Consider the following 12,867-nt stretch of genomic DNA (forward strand, 5'->3'; position numbering starts at 1 on the left):
CAGTGTTGGTTAAGAAAGCATAAATTAGCACAACTTTTTTTTTTTTTTTGAGACGGAGTCTCGCTCTGTCGCCCAGGCTGGAGTGCAGTGGCGTGATCTCCACTCACTGCAATCTCCGCCTCCCGGGTTCATGCCATTCTCCTGCCTCAGCCTCTTGAGTAGCTGGGATTACAGGTGCCCGCCACCATGCCCAGCTAATTTTTGTATTTTTAGTACAGACGGTGTTTCACCGTGTTAGCCAGGATGGTCTCGATCGCCTGACCTTGTGATCCACCCGCCCCAGCCTCCCAAAGTGCTGGGATTATAGGCGTGAGCCACCAAGCCCAGCCTTTTTTTTTTTTTTTTAAACTTCTCTGGAGATAATGCTGGATGTCATTTATCAAAAGCTTGAAATTATATTCTCTTTGTTTCCATTCTCTTTAGAAGTCATCCTACAGAAACCCTCTCATTATCAGTGTGCATAGATGCCTGTACAGAGAATAAGAATATTCTTCATAATGGCAAAAAATGGCAAAAAAAAAAAAAAGGAAAACCATCTGAATGCCCATTATTAGGGTATTGGATAAATAGGTTATGGGTAATTGATACAGTGAAATAACACACAGTGGTTGAAGTGAATGAGGTAGAATTATATGAACAGACATGGAAAGACATCTGTGGTTAACTGTATAGCAAAAAAAAAAAAAGCAACTTGCAGAATAGCAGATATTAGAGGGTGAATTGTGTCCTCCCAAAATATATGTTGAAGTCCTAAGCCTCAGTACCTGTGAATATGACTTTATTTGGAATTAGGGTCTCTGTAGATATAATCAAGGTAAGATCAATTCATTAAGGTGAATGACGAATCCTGTATGACTGGTGGCGCCCCATGTGAAGAGAAGAGGCCCAGAGACAGAAGTACACCACAGGAAGACGGCTTGTGATAGCGAAGGCTGAGGTTGGAGTGATGCGGCTACAAGCCAAGGAGCACCAGGGATTGCTGACAGCCACCAGGAGCAAGGACAGAGGCGTGGAACAGACTCTCCCTCTGTGCCCTCCAGAAGGAACCAACCTCACCAACACTTTGATTTTGCACTCTGGCCTCCAGAGGTGTGAGAGGATAAATTTCTGTTATTTTAAGCCACCCAGTTGTGGTAATTTGTTATGGCAGCCCTGGGAAACTGATAGAGCAGGTATGGCATTATCCCGTAGCCGTGCCTTCTGTGACTGCGCCTGCCATTCTCTCCATGACAAAGAGCTTCTTCAGTCCATTTCCTACCCTAGCAACCACCTCCTTGGAAACAGGGACTCATTGTGGTTGTGATTTTTTGTTGTTGTTGGGGGACAGCCTGAGCAGGGTGGGTTTGCATTTCACCTCCTTTGCCTGCTTGCCCCAAAGTGGAGTTCTAATGGCCTCTTGGTGGGCTTCCTTCTCCTCATCCTTTTAACCCTGAGCATCCTGAATTACTCAGAGTTCTCTGATCATGCCTGGTCTTTGTGCTTCTGACTTGCTGTATTTGCCAAGTCCCGTTCCTTTTTTTGTTTTTGTTTGTTTGTTTTTTGAGACAGGGTCTTGCTCGATTACCTAGGCTGGAGTGCCCTGGCACAATCACAGCTCACTGCAGCCTTGACCTCCTGGACTCAAGGGATCCTCCTGTCGCAGCCTCCCAGGTGGCTGGGACTACAGGCTTGCACCACCATGCCTAGATAATGGGGTCTTACTGTGTTGCCCAGGCTGGTCTCGAACTCCTGGCCTCAAGTGATCTCTCCACCTTGACCTCCCAGAATGCTCAAAGTGCTGAGATTATAGCAGGCATGAGCCACCACACCCGCCCCTTTCCTTCATAAAACCTTATGTTGAAGATCCTTCCAACATTCCTCCCTGACTTTTTTTTTTTTTTTTTTTTGAGACAGAGTCTTGCTCTGTCACCCAGGCTGTAGTGCAGTGGTGTGATCTCGACTCACGGCAACCTTGGCCTCCCGAGTAACTGGGATTACAGGTGTGACACCCGGCTAATTTTTTGTATTTTTAGTACAGACGGGGTTTTACCATGTTGGCCAGGCTTGTCTTGAACTCCTGACCTCAAGTGCTCTCCTCACCTTGGCCTCCCAAAGTGCTGGGATTACAGATGTGAGCCACCATGCCCAGCCTCTTCCCTGACTTTTTTTTTTTTTGAGACAGAGTCTTGCTCTGTCACCCAGGCTGGAGTGCAGTGGCGCCATCTCGGCTCACTGCAAGCTCCGCCTCCCAGGTTAAAGCGATTCTCCTGCCTCAGACTCCCGAGTAGCTGGGACTATAGGTGTGCACCACCATGCCTGGCTAATTTTTGTATTTTTAGTAGAGGCGGATTTTCACCTTGTGGGCCGGACTGGCCTCGAACTCCTGACCTCAAGGTGATCTGCCATCCTCGACCTCCCAAAGTGCTGGGATTACAGGTGTGAGCCACCTCGCCTGGACTCCCTGACTTTTTAATCCCCTGACTCTGACTTAGATGCTTCTCTTGTGTGCCCTTTGCACCCACCCATCATCCTGTGTGATAATACAGCAAAGCCTACACGTTATGATAGACTTTCCTCAGGCCGGAAGACCTGAGATTTGAAGCCGGCATTTGTTACTCATCAGCTGTGTGATGTTTAGCAAATTGCTTTACCTTTCTTTGTCTCGTTTCCTTAGCTGCATAATGGGGATCATAGTACCTACCCTACCAGATGGGCATTAGCATTATAACAAGTTAATATGGTTAAATGTTTGGAACAGTAATAGTAAGTGGTCAGTAAGTGGTAGCTGTTACTTTAATTATATGTTTACTTGCCTGACTCTCCTACTAAACTGAGACACTTAAAGGCAGTAATTGTGTGTTTCTCTCTCTGTCCCCAGTGTCTTATGAAGTACTTGGCACATGGTAGGCTCTAAGTAAATGATTGTTGAATTAATAATGATAATTAATATAATTGCCTACCAGGATCCCATATTGGGCTTTGACCCCTGCTGGTTCCACATCATGTTGGGATAATGCGACCAAATTATCTGGCTCAGTAAAACCACCACAAATCGGCCGATATTTCCTGAGCACCTCTCATGGGCGAGGCATCTGCCATAGAGGAGACCAAGTGCGAGATCTGCATCTGTCCTCAGGAAGCTTAGAATCTAGTGGGGAAGACAGAGTTGTAAGCACATGAAATGTTAAATAGCGGTATTAGGGTTTTTAACAGTTATTTACGGGAGTAATAGAAGATAAAGAGAATGTGTGTTCACGATTATTATTTCAGTTGGTGGCACATTGTTATCTAACTTCTGTCTTGTTTTCCAAATTTGTTCCAGAAAGCTGCTTTAACTTTTTTTTTTTTTTTTTTTTTTTTTTTGAGACAATCTTGCCCTTGTTGCCCAGGCTGGAGTGCAATGGTGCAATCTTGGCTCACTGCAACCTCCGCCTCCCAGGTTCAAGCGATTCTCCTGCCTCAGCCTCCTGAGTAGCTGGGACTACAGGCGCCTGCCACCATGCCTGGCTAATTTTTGTATTTTTAGTAGAGACGGGGTTTCCCCATGCTGTCCAGGCTGGTCACAAACTCCTGACCTCCGGTGATCCTCCTGCCTTGGCTTCCCAAAGTGCTGGGATTATAGGCATGAGCCACCGCGCCCAGCCAACCTTTTTTTTTTCCTTTAAAGACAGGGTCTCAGTTTGTTTTCCAGGCTGGAGTGTAGTGGCACGAGCACAGCTCACTGCAGCCTCCATCTCCTGGGTTCAAATGATCCTCCCATCTCAGCCTCCCAAGTAGCTGGGACTACAGGCGCATACCACCATGCCTGGCTAATTTCTGTAATATTTTTGTAGAGACGGGGTTTTACCGTGTTGCCCAGGCTGGTCTCGAACTCCTGGCCTCAAGCGATCCACCCGCCTCGGCCTCCCAAAGTGCTGGGATTCCAGGCATGAGCCACTGTGCCCAGACTTGTTAAACTTTTCAATAATGAGTTAGATGTAGAGGCTTCATCAAGTTCAGATTTGATTTTGTTTTTTCTTTATGTGTACCTCAGTAGGTACAATATCTGGTTGTCTGTTTGGAATGAGAAGCCATCACTAATCATTGCTAGATCCATTATTTCATTAGGGGGTTGTAAAATCATGGTATTCTGTTTAATAGCTGGAAACTTCTATAAACACCAATCTCCCCTCATTAACTGTTTGGTTACCCACAGATATAGCTGTTCAAGAAAGGGAAAAATAAATGCTTGATTCTTTACTGATTTTCAAAATAATGAATTGGTTTTCTAACATTCTTCAAAGGTGGCCAGTGAGAGACTTTCAGTGTTTTGTGTTAAGCATCACTGTACACTTATGGATTTTAAACCTATTTGATGTGTTTTAGTCCATGTGGTTCTTACCCTTACGAATGCTTAAGTGGTCCTATCATTGGCTGATGGGAGCCTCTTCAAGCTGAGCCTGAACCTTTTTATTTATTTTATTTTTTTAAAGAGATAGGGTCTTGCTATGTTGTCCAAGCTGAACTTGAACTCCGGGGCTCAAGCAATCCTCCCACCTGAGCCACTCAAGTAGCTGGGACTATAGGAGCATGGCATCATACCCAGCAGGCCTTGAATCTTTTTTTTCCCCTGGACCTTTTGATGAGACCCTGCTAGTCTTTGCTTGTTTCCTTGTATGATAAGATGGAGTTCTAGGCTTCTCTTGTACATTTCCTATCCTGGAACTGGAATCAGCCAATTCTGCAAGGAGAAAGGACATAAATTTTTTAGAACATTAGTACAATATTACCAAACATTTTCCAGAAGGGATTTATTATAATTTATATTCCCTCCAGCAAAGTAGAAGGACTATTTTCTCCATATGCTTACCAGCGTTGAGTGTTATTTTTAAAATCTTGGCCTTCATTTGATGGCTAGAACTCGTTCTAATTTACATTTCTTAGATTACTAGTGCATTGGAGTATTTTCTTTTTTTTTTTTTTGAGACAGAGTCTTGCTCTGTCACCCAGGCAGGAGTGCAGTGGCGTGATCTCAGCTCACTGCAAACTCTGCCTCCCGGGTTCACACCATTCTCCTGGCTTAGCCTCCTGAGTAGCTGGGACTACAGGCGCCCACGACCACGCCCGGCTAATTTTTTGTATTATTAGTAGAGACGGGGTTTCACCGTGTTAGTCAGGATGATCTCGATTTCCTGACCTCGTGATCCGCCTGCCTCGGCCTCCCAAAGTGCTGGGATTACAGGCGTGAGCCACCATGCCCGGCCTTTTTTTTTTTTTTAAGACAGAGTCTCGCTGTATCGCCCAGGCTAGAGTGCAGTGGCGTGATTTTGGCTCACAGCAACCTCCGTCTCCTAGGTTCCAGTGATTCTCCTGCCTCAGTCTCCTGAGTAGCTGGGATTACAGGCGCGCAACACCATGCCCAGCTAATTTTTTGTATGTTTAGAATACAAAATACATGCTGGCCAGGCTGGTCTCGAACTCTTGACCTCGTGATCTGCCCGCCTCAGCTTTCCAAAGTGCTGGGATTACAGGTGTAAGCCACCATGCCTGGCCTGGAGTATTTTCCTATATTTATTAATCATTTATGTTTGTTTTGAGAACTCTTCATATTGTCTTGACCATGTTTCTATTAGAATTTTAGCAGGTTTTTTGTTGTTGTTGTTGTTGCTGTTTTGTTTTTGTTTTTGTTTTTGAGATGGAATTTTGCTCTTAGTGCCCAGGCTGGAGTACAGTGGCGCAATCTTGGCTCACTGCAACCTCCGCCTCTGGGTTCAAGCAATTCTCTTGCCTCAGCCTCCCGAGTAGCTGGGATTACAGGCATGCGCCACCTTGCCTGGCTAATTTTTTTGTATTTTTATTAGAGACAGGGTTTCACCGTGTTAGGCTGGTTTTGAACTCCTGTCCTCAGGTGATCCGCCCGCCTCGGCCTCCCAAAGTGCTGGGATTACAGGTGTGACCCACTGTGCCTGGCCGAATTTTAGCAGTTTTTATGAATGATTTGTTACTTTTCATATATCAAGGCCAGCAACCCCTCTTCTGTCATTTACTTAAAGTCATTTGTCTGACTTGTCATTGCTGCTGACGGTCATTTCTACCTTGTATCTTACGTAGTCAGGCATTCTCCTTTAGATAGCATAGACTTTCCAGGCCTCTGTTGGCGGGGCCTCCTAGGATCGGAAAGCTGAAGTCTAATAGTGATCTCTAGGCATTCATTGGTGCATGAACATTACTGTGTTCTCTTCACCTAATAACTGTTTGTGTTCCTTGAGGCCAGAGGCCTGCTTCATACCAAGATGACTGGGTCCATTTTCACCCAGATAGGCTCACTCTGATTTTGGTTCATGCTGAAGGTACTTCTGTTTTGAACAGCTTCTGGGGGAAGTAAATGAAATGATAAGCAACTGCTAATCTGCACCCCTGTTAGGAATGCAAGCAGAGCATTGTCTGGAGGTGCCCAAGGTAGACAGAATGCAAAGCTGCCAGCAATCAGTAGCTACCCCTCTGAACTTCACCAGCACAGGGTGGCACCTCTTGAACTGTGGAGTCCCACGTACCTGTATTTAGTGATCAGGTGGAGCATCAGGCAGCTGAGGGACAGAGCTTCAGACCTCAGGGTGTCTGTTCAGAGAGAACCACTACAGCAGAGATTGGATGAGGGAAATCAAGCAGGCACTTAGCATCTCCAAATGGTCTGTGTAGAGGAATGCCGACAAAGGCCAGTGCTGGCTTAGGGATGGTTGTGATGGAGTGCAGGTTCTAAAAAATGAAAAAATCCTGAATATAATGATGACAATAAATAATGGCTAAGAGTCCAAACTCACATAATACTTCCTATGTGCCAGGCACTGTTTCACACTGCTACCTCTGTTACCATGTGAATTTTCTTTTTGCAACAAGCCTATGAGGCCAGTACTGTTACTTGCATCTTTTATTTTATTTATTTTGAGACAGGTCTCACTCTGTCACACAGGCTGGGATGCAGTGGCATGATCATTGCTCACTGCAGCCTCAATCTGATCTCCTGGTCTCAAGTGATCCTCCCACCTCAGTCTCCTGAGTAGCTGGGACCACGGGTGCATACCACCATGCCCAGCTAATTCTTTTTTTTTTTTTTTTTTTTTTTTAATATTTAGTAGAGATGAGGTCTTACTGTGTTGCCCAGGCTGGTCTTGAACCCCAGAGCTCAAGCAGTCCTCCCACCTTGGCCTCCCAAAGTGCTGGGATTACAGGCGTGAGCCACTGCACCTGGCCTATTAGCACCATTTTATAGATACAAAAATGAAGGCATGGAAAGGATAAACAGCTTGTCCAAGGTCATACTCTTGGTAAATGAGGGAGTGTATTTGAATACAGGTAGTCTGACTCCAGTCTCTGAACTTTTAACCTCATCGCCACCCTGCATCTACACTGTATGCCAGCACCTTACAGTTACATGTTTTGTAAACTTTCCAGAGGCATTTCATCCTTGTAGAGGCCCTGCAGGATAGAGAGCAGGTGTTGCTGCTAGCCAGTTTTATTTATTTATTTATTTATTTAGAGACGTAGTCTCCCTCTGTCACCCAGGCTGGGGTGCAGTGGCGTGATCTTGGCTCACTGCAACCTCCGCCTCCCAGGTTCAAGTGATTCTCTTGCCTCAGCATCCCAAGTAGCTGGGACTACTTGGGAGTGTCTCTCTGTCTGTGTCTCTGCGTGTTGATTTCTTACCTCCTCCATCTGTCTGCCAGGGCCCGGGTCTCACATTGTCTATCTGTCTGTCTCTCTGTGTCTTTCAGTCTCCCCTTCTCTGCCTCTCTCAATTTCTTCTGTTCCCTTACCACCACACCTGGCTAATTTTTGTATTTTTAGTAGAGATGGGGTTTCACCATGTTGGCCAGGCTGGTCTCAAACTCCTGACTTCAGGTGATCTGCCCACCTCAGCCTCCCAAAGTGCTGGGATTACAGGTGTGAGCCACTGCACCCGGCCCCATTTTAGATTTGGGAAAACCAAGGCCTAGACAACAAGATGACTTGCTCAGAGCCAAGTCTAGGATGTAGGTCTTTCTGCCTTTGGTGGCTGGCATCAAAGTCAAATTCTTTGAGCCTTTTTTTTTTTTTTAAGAGATGGGGTCATGGTCTGTCACCCAGGCTGCAGTGCAGTGGCACAATCATAGCTCACTATAATATTGAATTCCTGGGCCTATGTGATCCTCTCGCCTCAGCCTCCCAGGTAGCTGGGACTATAGGCACGTGCCACTGCACACAGCTAATTTTTTTTTTCTTTTAGAGTCAGCGTTTTGCTGTGCTGCTTAGGCTGGTCTTGAATTCCTGAGCTCCTCCCATCTCAGCCTCCCAAAGTGCTCTTCTTTGATACTCTTCGGAACAGTATTGCCCTTAGACAGATACAAACAAGGTATTTTCCTATGCCAGGTGTGGTGGCTCACACCTGTAATCCCAGCACTTGGGGAGGTCGAGGCGAGTGGATCGTTTGAGGCCAGGAGTTTGAGTTCGAGCCTAGCCAACATGGTGAAACCCCGTCTCTACTAAAAATACAAAAATTAGCCAGGTATGGTGGCACATAGCTGTAGTCCTAGCTACTGGGGAGCCTGAGGCAGGAGAATCACTTGAGCCCAGGAGGCAGAGGTTGCAGTGAGCCAAGATCGCACCACTGCACTCCAGCCTGGGTGACAGAGCGGTACTCCATCTCAAAAAAAAAAAGTGTTTTCCTTTTCCCTTTTCCTTCTGGGGTCTGGTGAACACAAGGGTTTTACCTAAGACTTTTCTGGGCACGGTTGTTTCCTTCTGGCCCTAGGCTCTTGGGAGCTGGGGGTATATGCCTGCCTTTGGGATCTCACAGTCAGAGCCCGGGCCTGGCCCTTTCTGGAAGCCAAGTGCTTTGCCCTTGCTTAAGGAGCAGCAACTTAAGCTCCAAAAGTAGCAGGAGTGCTGGGTCAGGGGTTCTGGAAAAGTTGGATGGAAATTGCTCTGCTGTTGTCTCACTCCTGGCCTAATGGCTCAGACCATTTTAGATGTCAGGAAGTTTAACAGTACGGCGCATTTATCTTGATGAATAATGGATGAGCCCAGGGAAGGTACTGTATTCTTCCTGGTGAATTATTTACCAGGAGCCTCTAATTTGAGGGCTCTCCATTATAAATGGTCTGAATCTGGTGTATATATAGAGCCTCCGCCCCTCTCTTTAACTCCCTCCGGCCTTCCACCAACAGACAAGCTGTAACCTTCAGAATCTAGTGTTACCCTGAGCAGCCCCGGGGCCTGTGGCCGGGGACTCAGTTTGGAGTCCCTGCGGCCCCAGGGCTGCTGGGGCGGGTGGTGGGAGGGGGTGGGCAGGGTCCCCCTGCTAGAAACACAGGACAGACCTGCCAGGGGCAGCTGGGGTAAATGGGCTGGGACCTGCCCTGCAGGCATGGGGAGCTCCATGTGTGCATGCATGTGCGTGTGTCACATGTGCGTGCTGTTTCTTGTCCCTTTGTCTCTGTCTCTCTATGATTCTATGTTACTTGATCTTTGTCTCTCAGTTTCTCTCTGTCTGTGTCTCTGCATGTTGATCTCTCACCACCTCCATCTGTCTGCCAGGGCCTGGGTCTCACATTGTCTGTCTGTCTGTCTGTCTGTCTCTCTCTCTCTCTGTCAGTCTCCCCTTCTCTGTCTCTCTCAATTTCTTCTGTTCCCTTATCTCATCTCCCTGTCTCCCTCTGTTTCTCCCTCTGTCTCTCTCCTGTCTGTCTCTGTCTGTGTGTGACTTTGGAGGTCCGTAAGAGGTACCCCCTGGAATGGGGGCACAGCCAGTTCCAGACTTGAGTGAAGCCAGATCTCGGTGCCTTCCAGACCCTGACTGAAAGATCAAGGGAGTAGGCATGAAATAAACTTGAGGTTTTTTGTCATTTTTTTGGCTATTCAGTTCAGCAATTGCATCAGCCACCCCTAGGAGCCCTTTTCTCAGCCGTCCGCGTGTGCTTTATGCTTTATGTTTCCCTCTGAAGTGGGCTGTCCTTAAGCTTTTGGCATCTGGTGATGAGTTGCAAGATTTTGGTGCTTTTAAAAATAACTTCTTTGGGAGGTCTAGGCAGGCGGATTGCCTGAGGTCAGGAGTTCGAGACCAGCCTGGCCAACATGGTGAAACCCTGTCTCTACTAAAAATACAAAAAAATTAGCGGGGCATGGTGGCACGTGCCTGTAATCCCAGCTACTTAGGAGGCTGAAGCAGGAGAGTCGCTTGAACCTGGAAGGCGGAGGTTGCGGTGAGCCGAGATCTTGCCATTGCACTCCAGCCTGGGCAACAAGAGCTAGACTTTGTCTCAAAAAAAAAAAAAAAAAACTTTACAAAAAAATAACTTTACAGGGAGTTGTTTCTGTCCTTTATTCATCAGTTTGTTTTTTTCATCTATTGTTATTGATTAGAAGATTAAAATACTTATTTTGCTATCTTTAGCCAGAATGCTTTTTCTAAACAGCTGATTTTTTTTAAAGCATGACTCTTTTTTGGTTATTTTCCTTAAAAATAAAGGAACAATCATTAGTAATGTAGTTAAGAGATTAAATAAAATTAATGCATTAAAATATGCATTAATATTTAAAATATAAACTTATTAGGAAGTTTATATTTTAAGCAGTAAAATGGAGTTTGTAAGGAGACTAGGAAGTATCTGGGAAGATCTGATGGTTTGACTGTAGCCAAGCAGGTGGCATGTCCTCATCCCCCTGTGCCCCCAGGGCTCACCTAATAACACTGGGCTGGCTCCAGTACCTGTGAGTAATATTTGAGCAACAACCATGGCTGCAGTTGATGGCTCCTGCAAGATCTGTTCCCCTTGTCTCCGGTGCATTGTTATCTCAGCATTTTCCCAGCCGCAGCCCCGAGGAGAGCTTTTGATGGCAGGAGGAGATCTGCCTTCAGAAAGGGGCAGTGGGGGCTGGGCGGGGTGGCTCACACCTATAATCCCAGCACTTTGGGAGGCCGAGATGGGCGGATTGCTTGAGGTCAGAAGTTCAAGACCAGCCATGGCCAACATGGAAAAACCCTGTTTGTACTAAAAATACAAAAATTAGCCTGGCACTGTGGCAGGTATCAGCTACTCGGGAGGCTGAGATGGGAGAATCGCTTGAGCCCAGGAGGCGGAGGTTGCAGTGAGCCAAGATCGCGCCACTGCACTCCAAACTGGGTGACAGAGCGAGACTCCATCTCAAAAAAAAAAAAAAAAAAGAAGGGGGCAGTGGGCCCTGTGCAAAATCCTGCTCCCATGCCCCTCTCCCATGGGCCTGGGTCCAGGAGTGTACCCTTGCCCCTCCAAGCTCGTGGCTCTTCTAAGCACCCTCCAGCCCCCTCCCTCAGTCTGGAGCCTTCTCTTTGTTTGTATCCCAGGTTGGGCCTAAAGTCTAGTCTTATAGGCCTGAGTGGAGCAACCCCCTTGTAAGACCCCTCCCCAGAAAGAAGGGTTGGTTTCCAGAAACAGCTGCTGCCTAGATAGGTGGAGACACTGTGTTCCCCAAAGGAAGGGTCGCAAGAGGGGCCTTTGAGAGAGGGTCTGTGGCTTTGCTCCCGGCCAGCTGGCCAGCCGTGAGAAGGGATGGCCAGGCTGTCCAGGGGCATGTTCGCCTCCTGCACATGTGCTAACATTGCGTCATGTCCCCGCAGCCTGCTGCCACAGGCCCTGGGCGGCTCGTGCGTTCCACATCACAACATAGCAAAGTGATTTCCTCACATTCCCCACTCTTGTCTGCTCCGGGAAGTGGTTTGCAGAACGCTTCTAAATATAAAAGTATGAGACTGATTCTTTCTCTTATCCCTTTGAAACCAGCCGAGGTCCAGCCTCTAGTGAATTTTTGGGCTTGAGTGGAGGAGGAAGAAGGCCAGGAAAAGCTGGTTGTGTGTGTGTGTGTGTGTGTGTGTGTGTGTGTGTGTGTGTGTGTGCGCGCGCGCGCACGCGCATATGGATACATGTACATGTGACCAGGTTCTGAGGATACCCAGAGGAGTGGTGGAAACAGACAAGGGTGAGTAGGTGATAGAGGCTAGGGCTGGGTGCTGGGGCATGCAGAGGAGAGGCTGTAGACTTCAACTATGTTTTTATTTTTATGTATTTGTTTATTTATTTTTTGAGACTCAGTTTCGCTGTATCGCCCAGGCTGGAGTGCAGTGGTGCGACCTCGACTCACTGCAACCTCCATCTCCTGGGTTCAAGCGATTCTCGTGCTTCAGCCTCCCGAGTAGCTGGGATTATAGGTGCCCGACAGTACACCTGGCTAATTTTTGTATTTTTAATAGAGACGGGGTTTCACCGTGTTGCCCAGGCTGGTCTCAAGCTCCTGAACTGAGGTGATCTGCCCACTTCGGCCTCCCAAAGTGCTGGGATTACAATCAGGCGTGAGCCACCATGCCCACCGTAGACTTCAACTATGGACAGCTCTGTTCCGCCACCTGTTTAAAAGAGCATTCATTTGCTTCTCCCCCAGAAAAGCCCAATACATGAATCTACTGGGGAGAAGAGCAGGATGTAGGAGAAGGCCACAGAGAAGGATCCTCAAAACATAGTGCTGAGTATGAACAACGAGTAGGAAGCAGGTGAGAGATCTTGCAGGACCGTTCACATGAGTAAGAAATACCTGCCCGTGGAACACCAATTGCATTTTACAAGAGCACATGCAAACAAAAGGACTCATGTGAAACACAATAGATTGGTTGTGGAGGGAATGTGGGTAACAGGGAATTAATGAGTGAAATGAGAAGCAGCCAGTGTGGCATCACAGAAAGAAGGCAGACTTGGGAGCCAGACAGATCCAGGGGCAGCTCCTGAGCCTGCCATTTACTGGGGCATCCTTGACTCCGATTTCCTTGTCTATAAAATGAGGCTGATGGTGTTGAGAGTTCTCTGGATCAGAAATGTGTCCTCTAGGTCGGGCGTGGTGGGTCAC

At 47.2% G+C, this 12,867-nt stretch overlaps 1 protein-coding gene across 4 annotated transcripts in view; it reads left to right on the forward strand.

The window, feature by feature from the left end:
* The window catches only part of PTK7 (protein tyrosine kinase 7 (inactive)), an 85,807-nt gene that overhangs the window by 28,484 nt on the left and 44,456 nt on the right, over positions 1–12,867 (forward strand). Inside the window, exon 1 of one of the 4 annotated variants that reach the window (XM_034962116.3) lies at positions 11,792–11,949. The exons of the other annotated variants lie outside the window; for them this stretch is intronic. Coding sequence (XP_034818007.3) covers positions 11,886–11,949 — 64 coding nt within the window. The 5' untranslated portion in view covers positions 11,792–11,885. Of the gene's footprint in view, positions 1–11,791; positions 11,950–12,867 lie in introns of those variants that run through there. 4 annotated transcript variants of the gene reach the window in all.

Source organism: Pan paniscus, chromosome 5 (genome assembly GCF_029289425.2).
Source record: "Pan paniscus chromosome 5, NHGRI_mPanPan1-v2.0_pri, whole genome shotgun sequence".
Taxonomy (NCBI): Eukaryota; Metazoa; Chordata; class Mammalia; order Primates; family Hominidae; genus Pan; species Pan paniscus.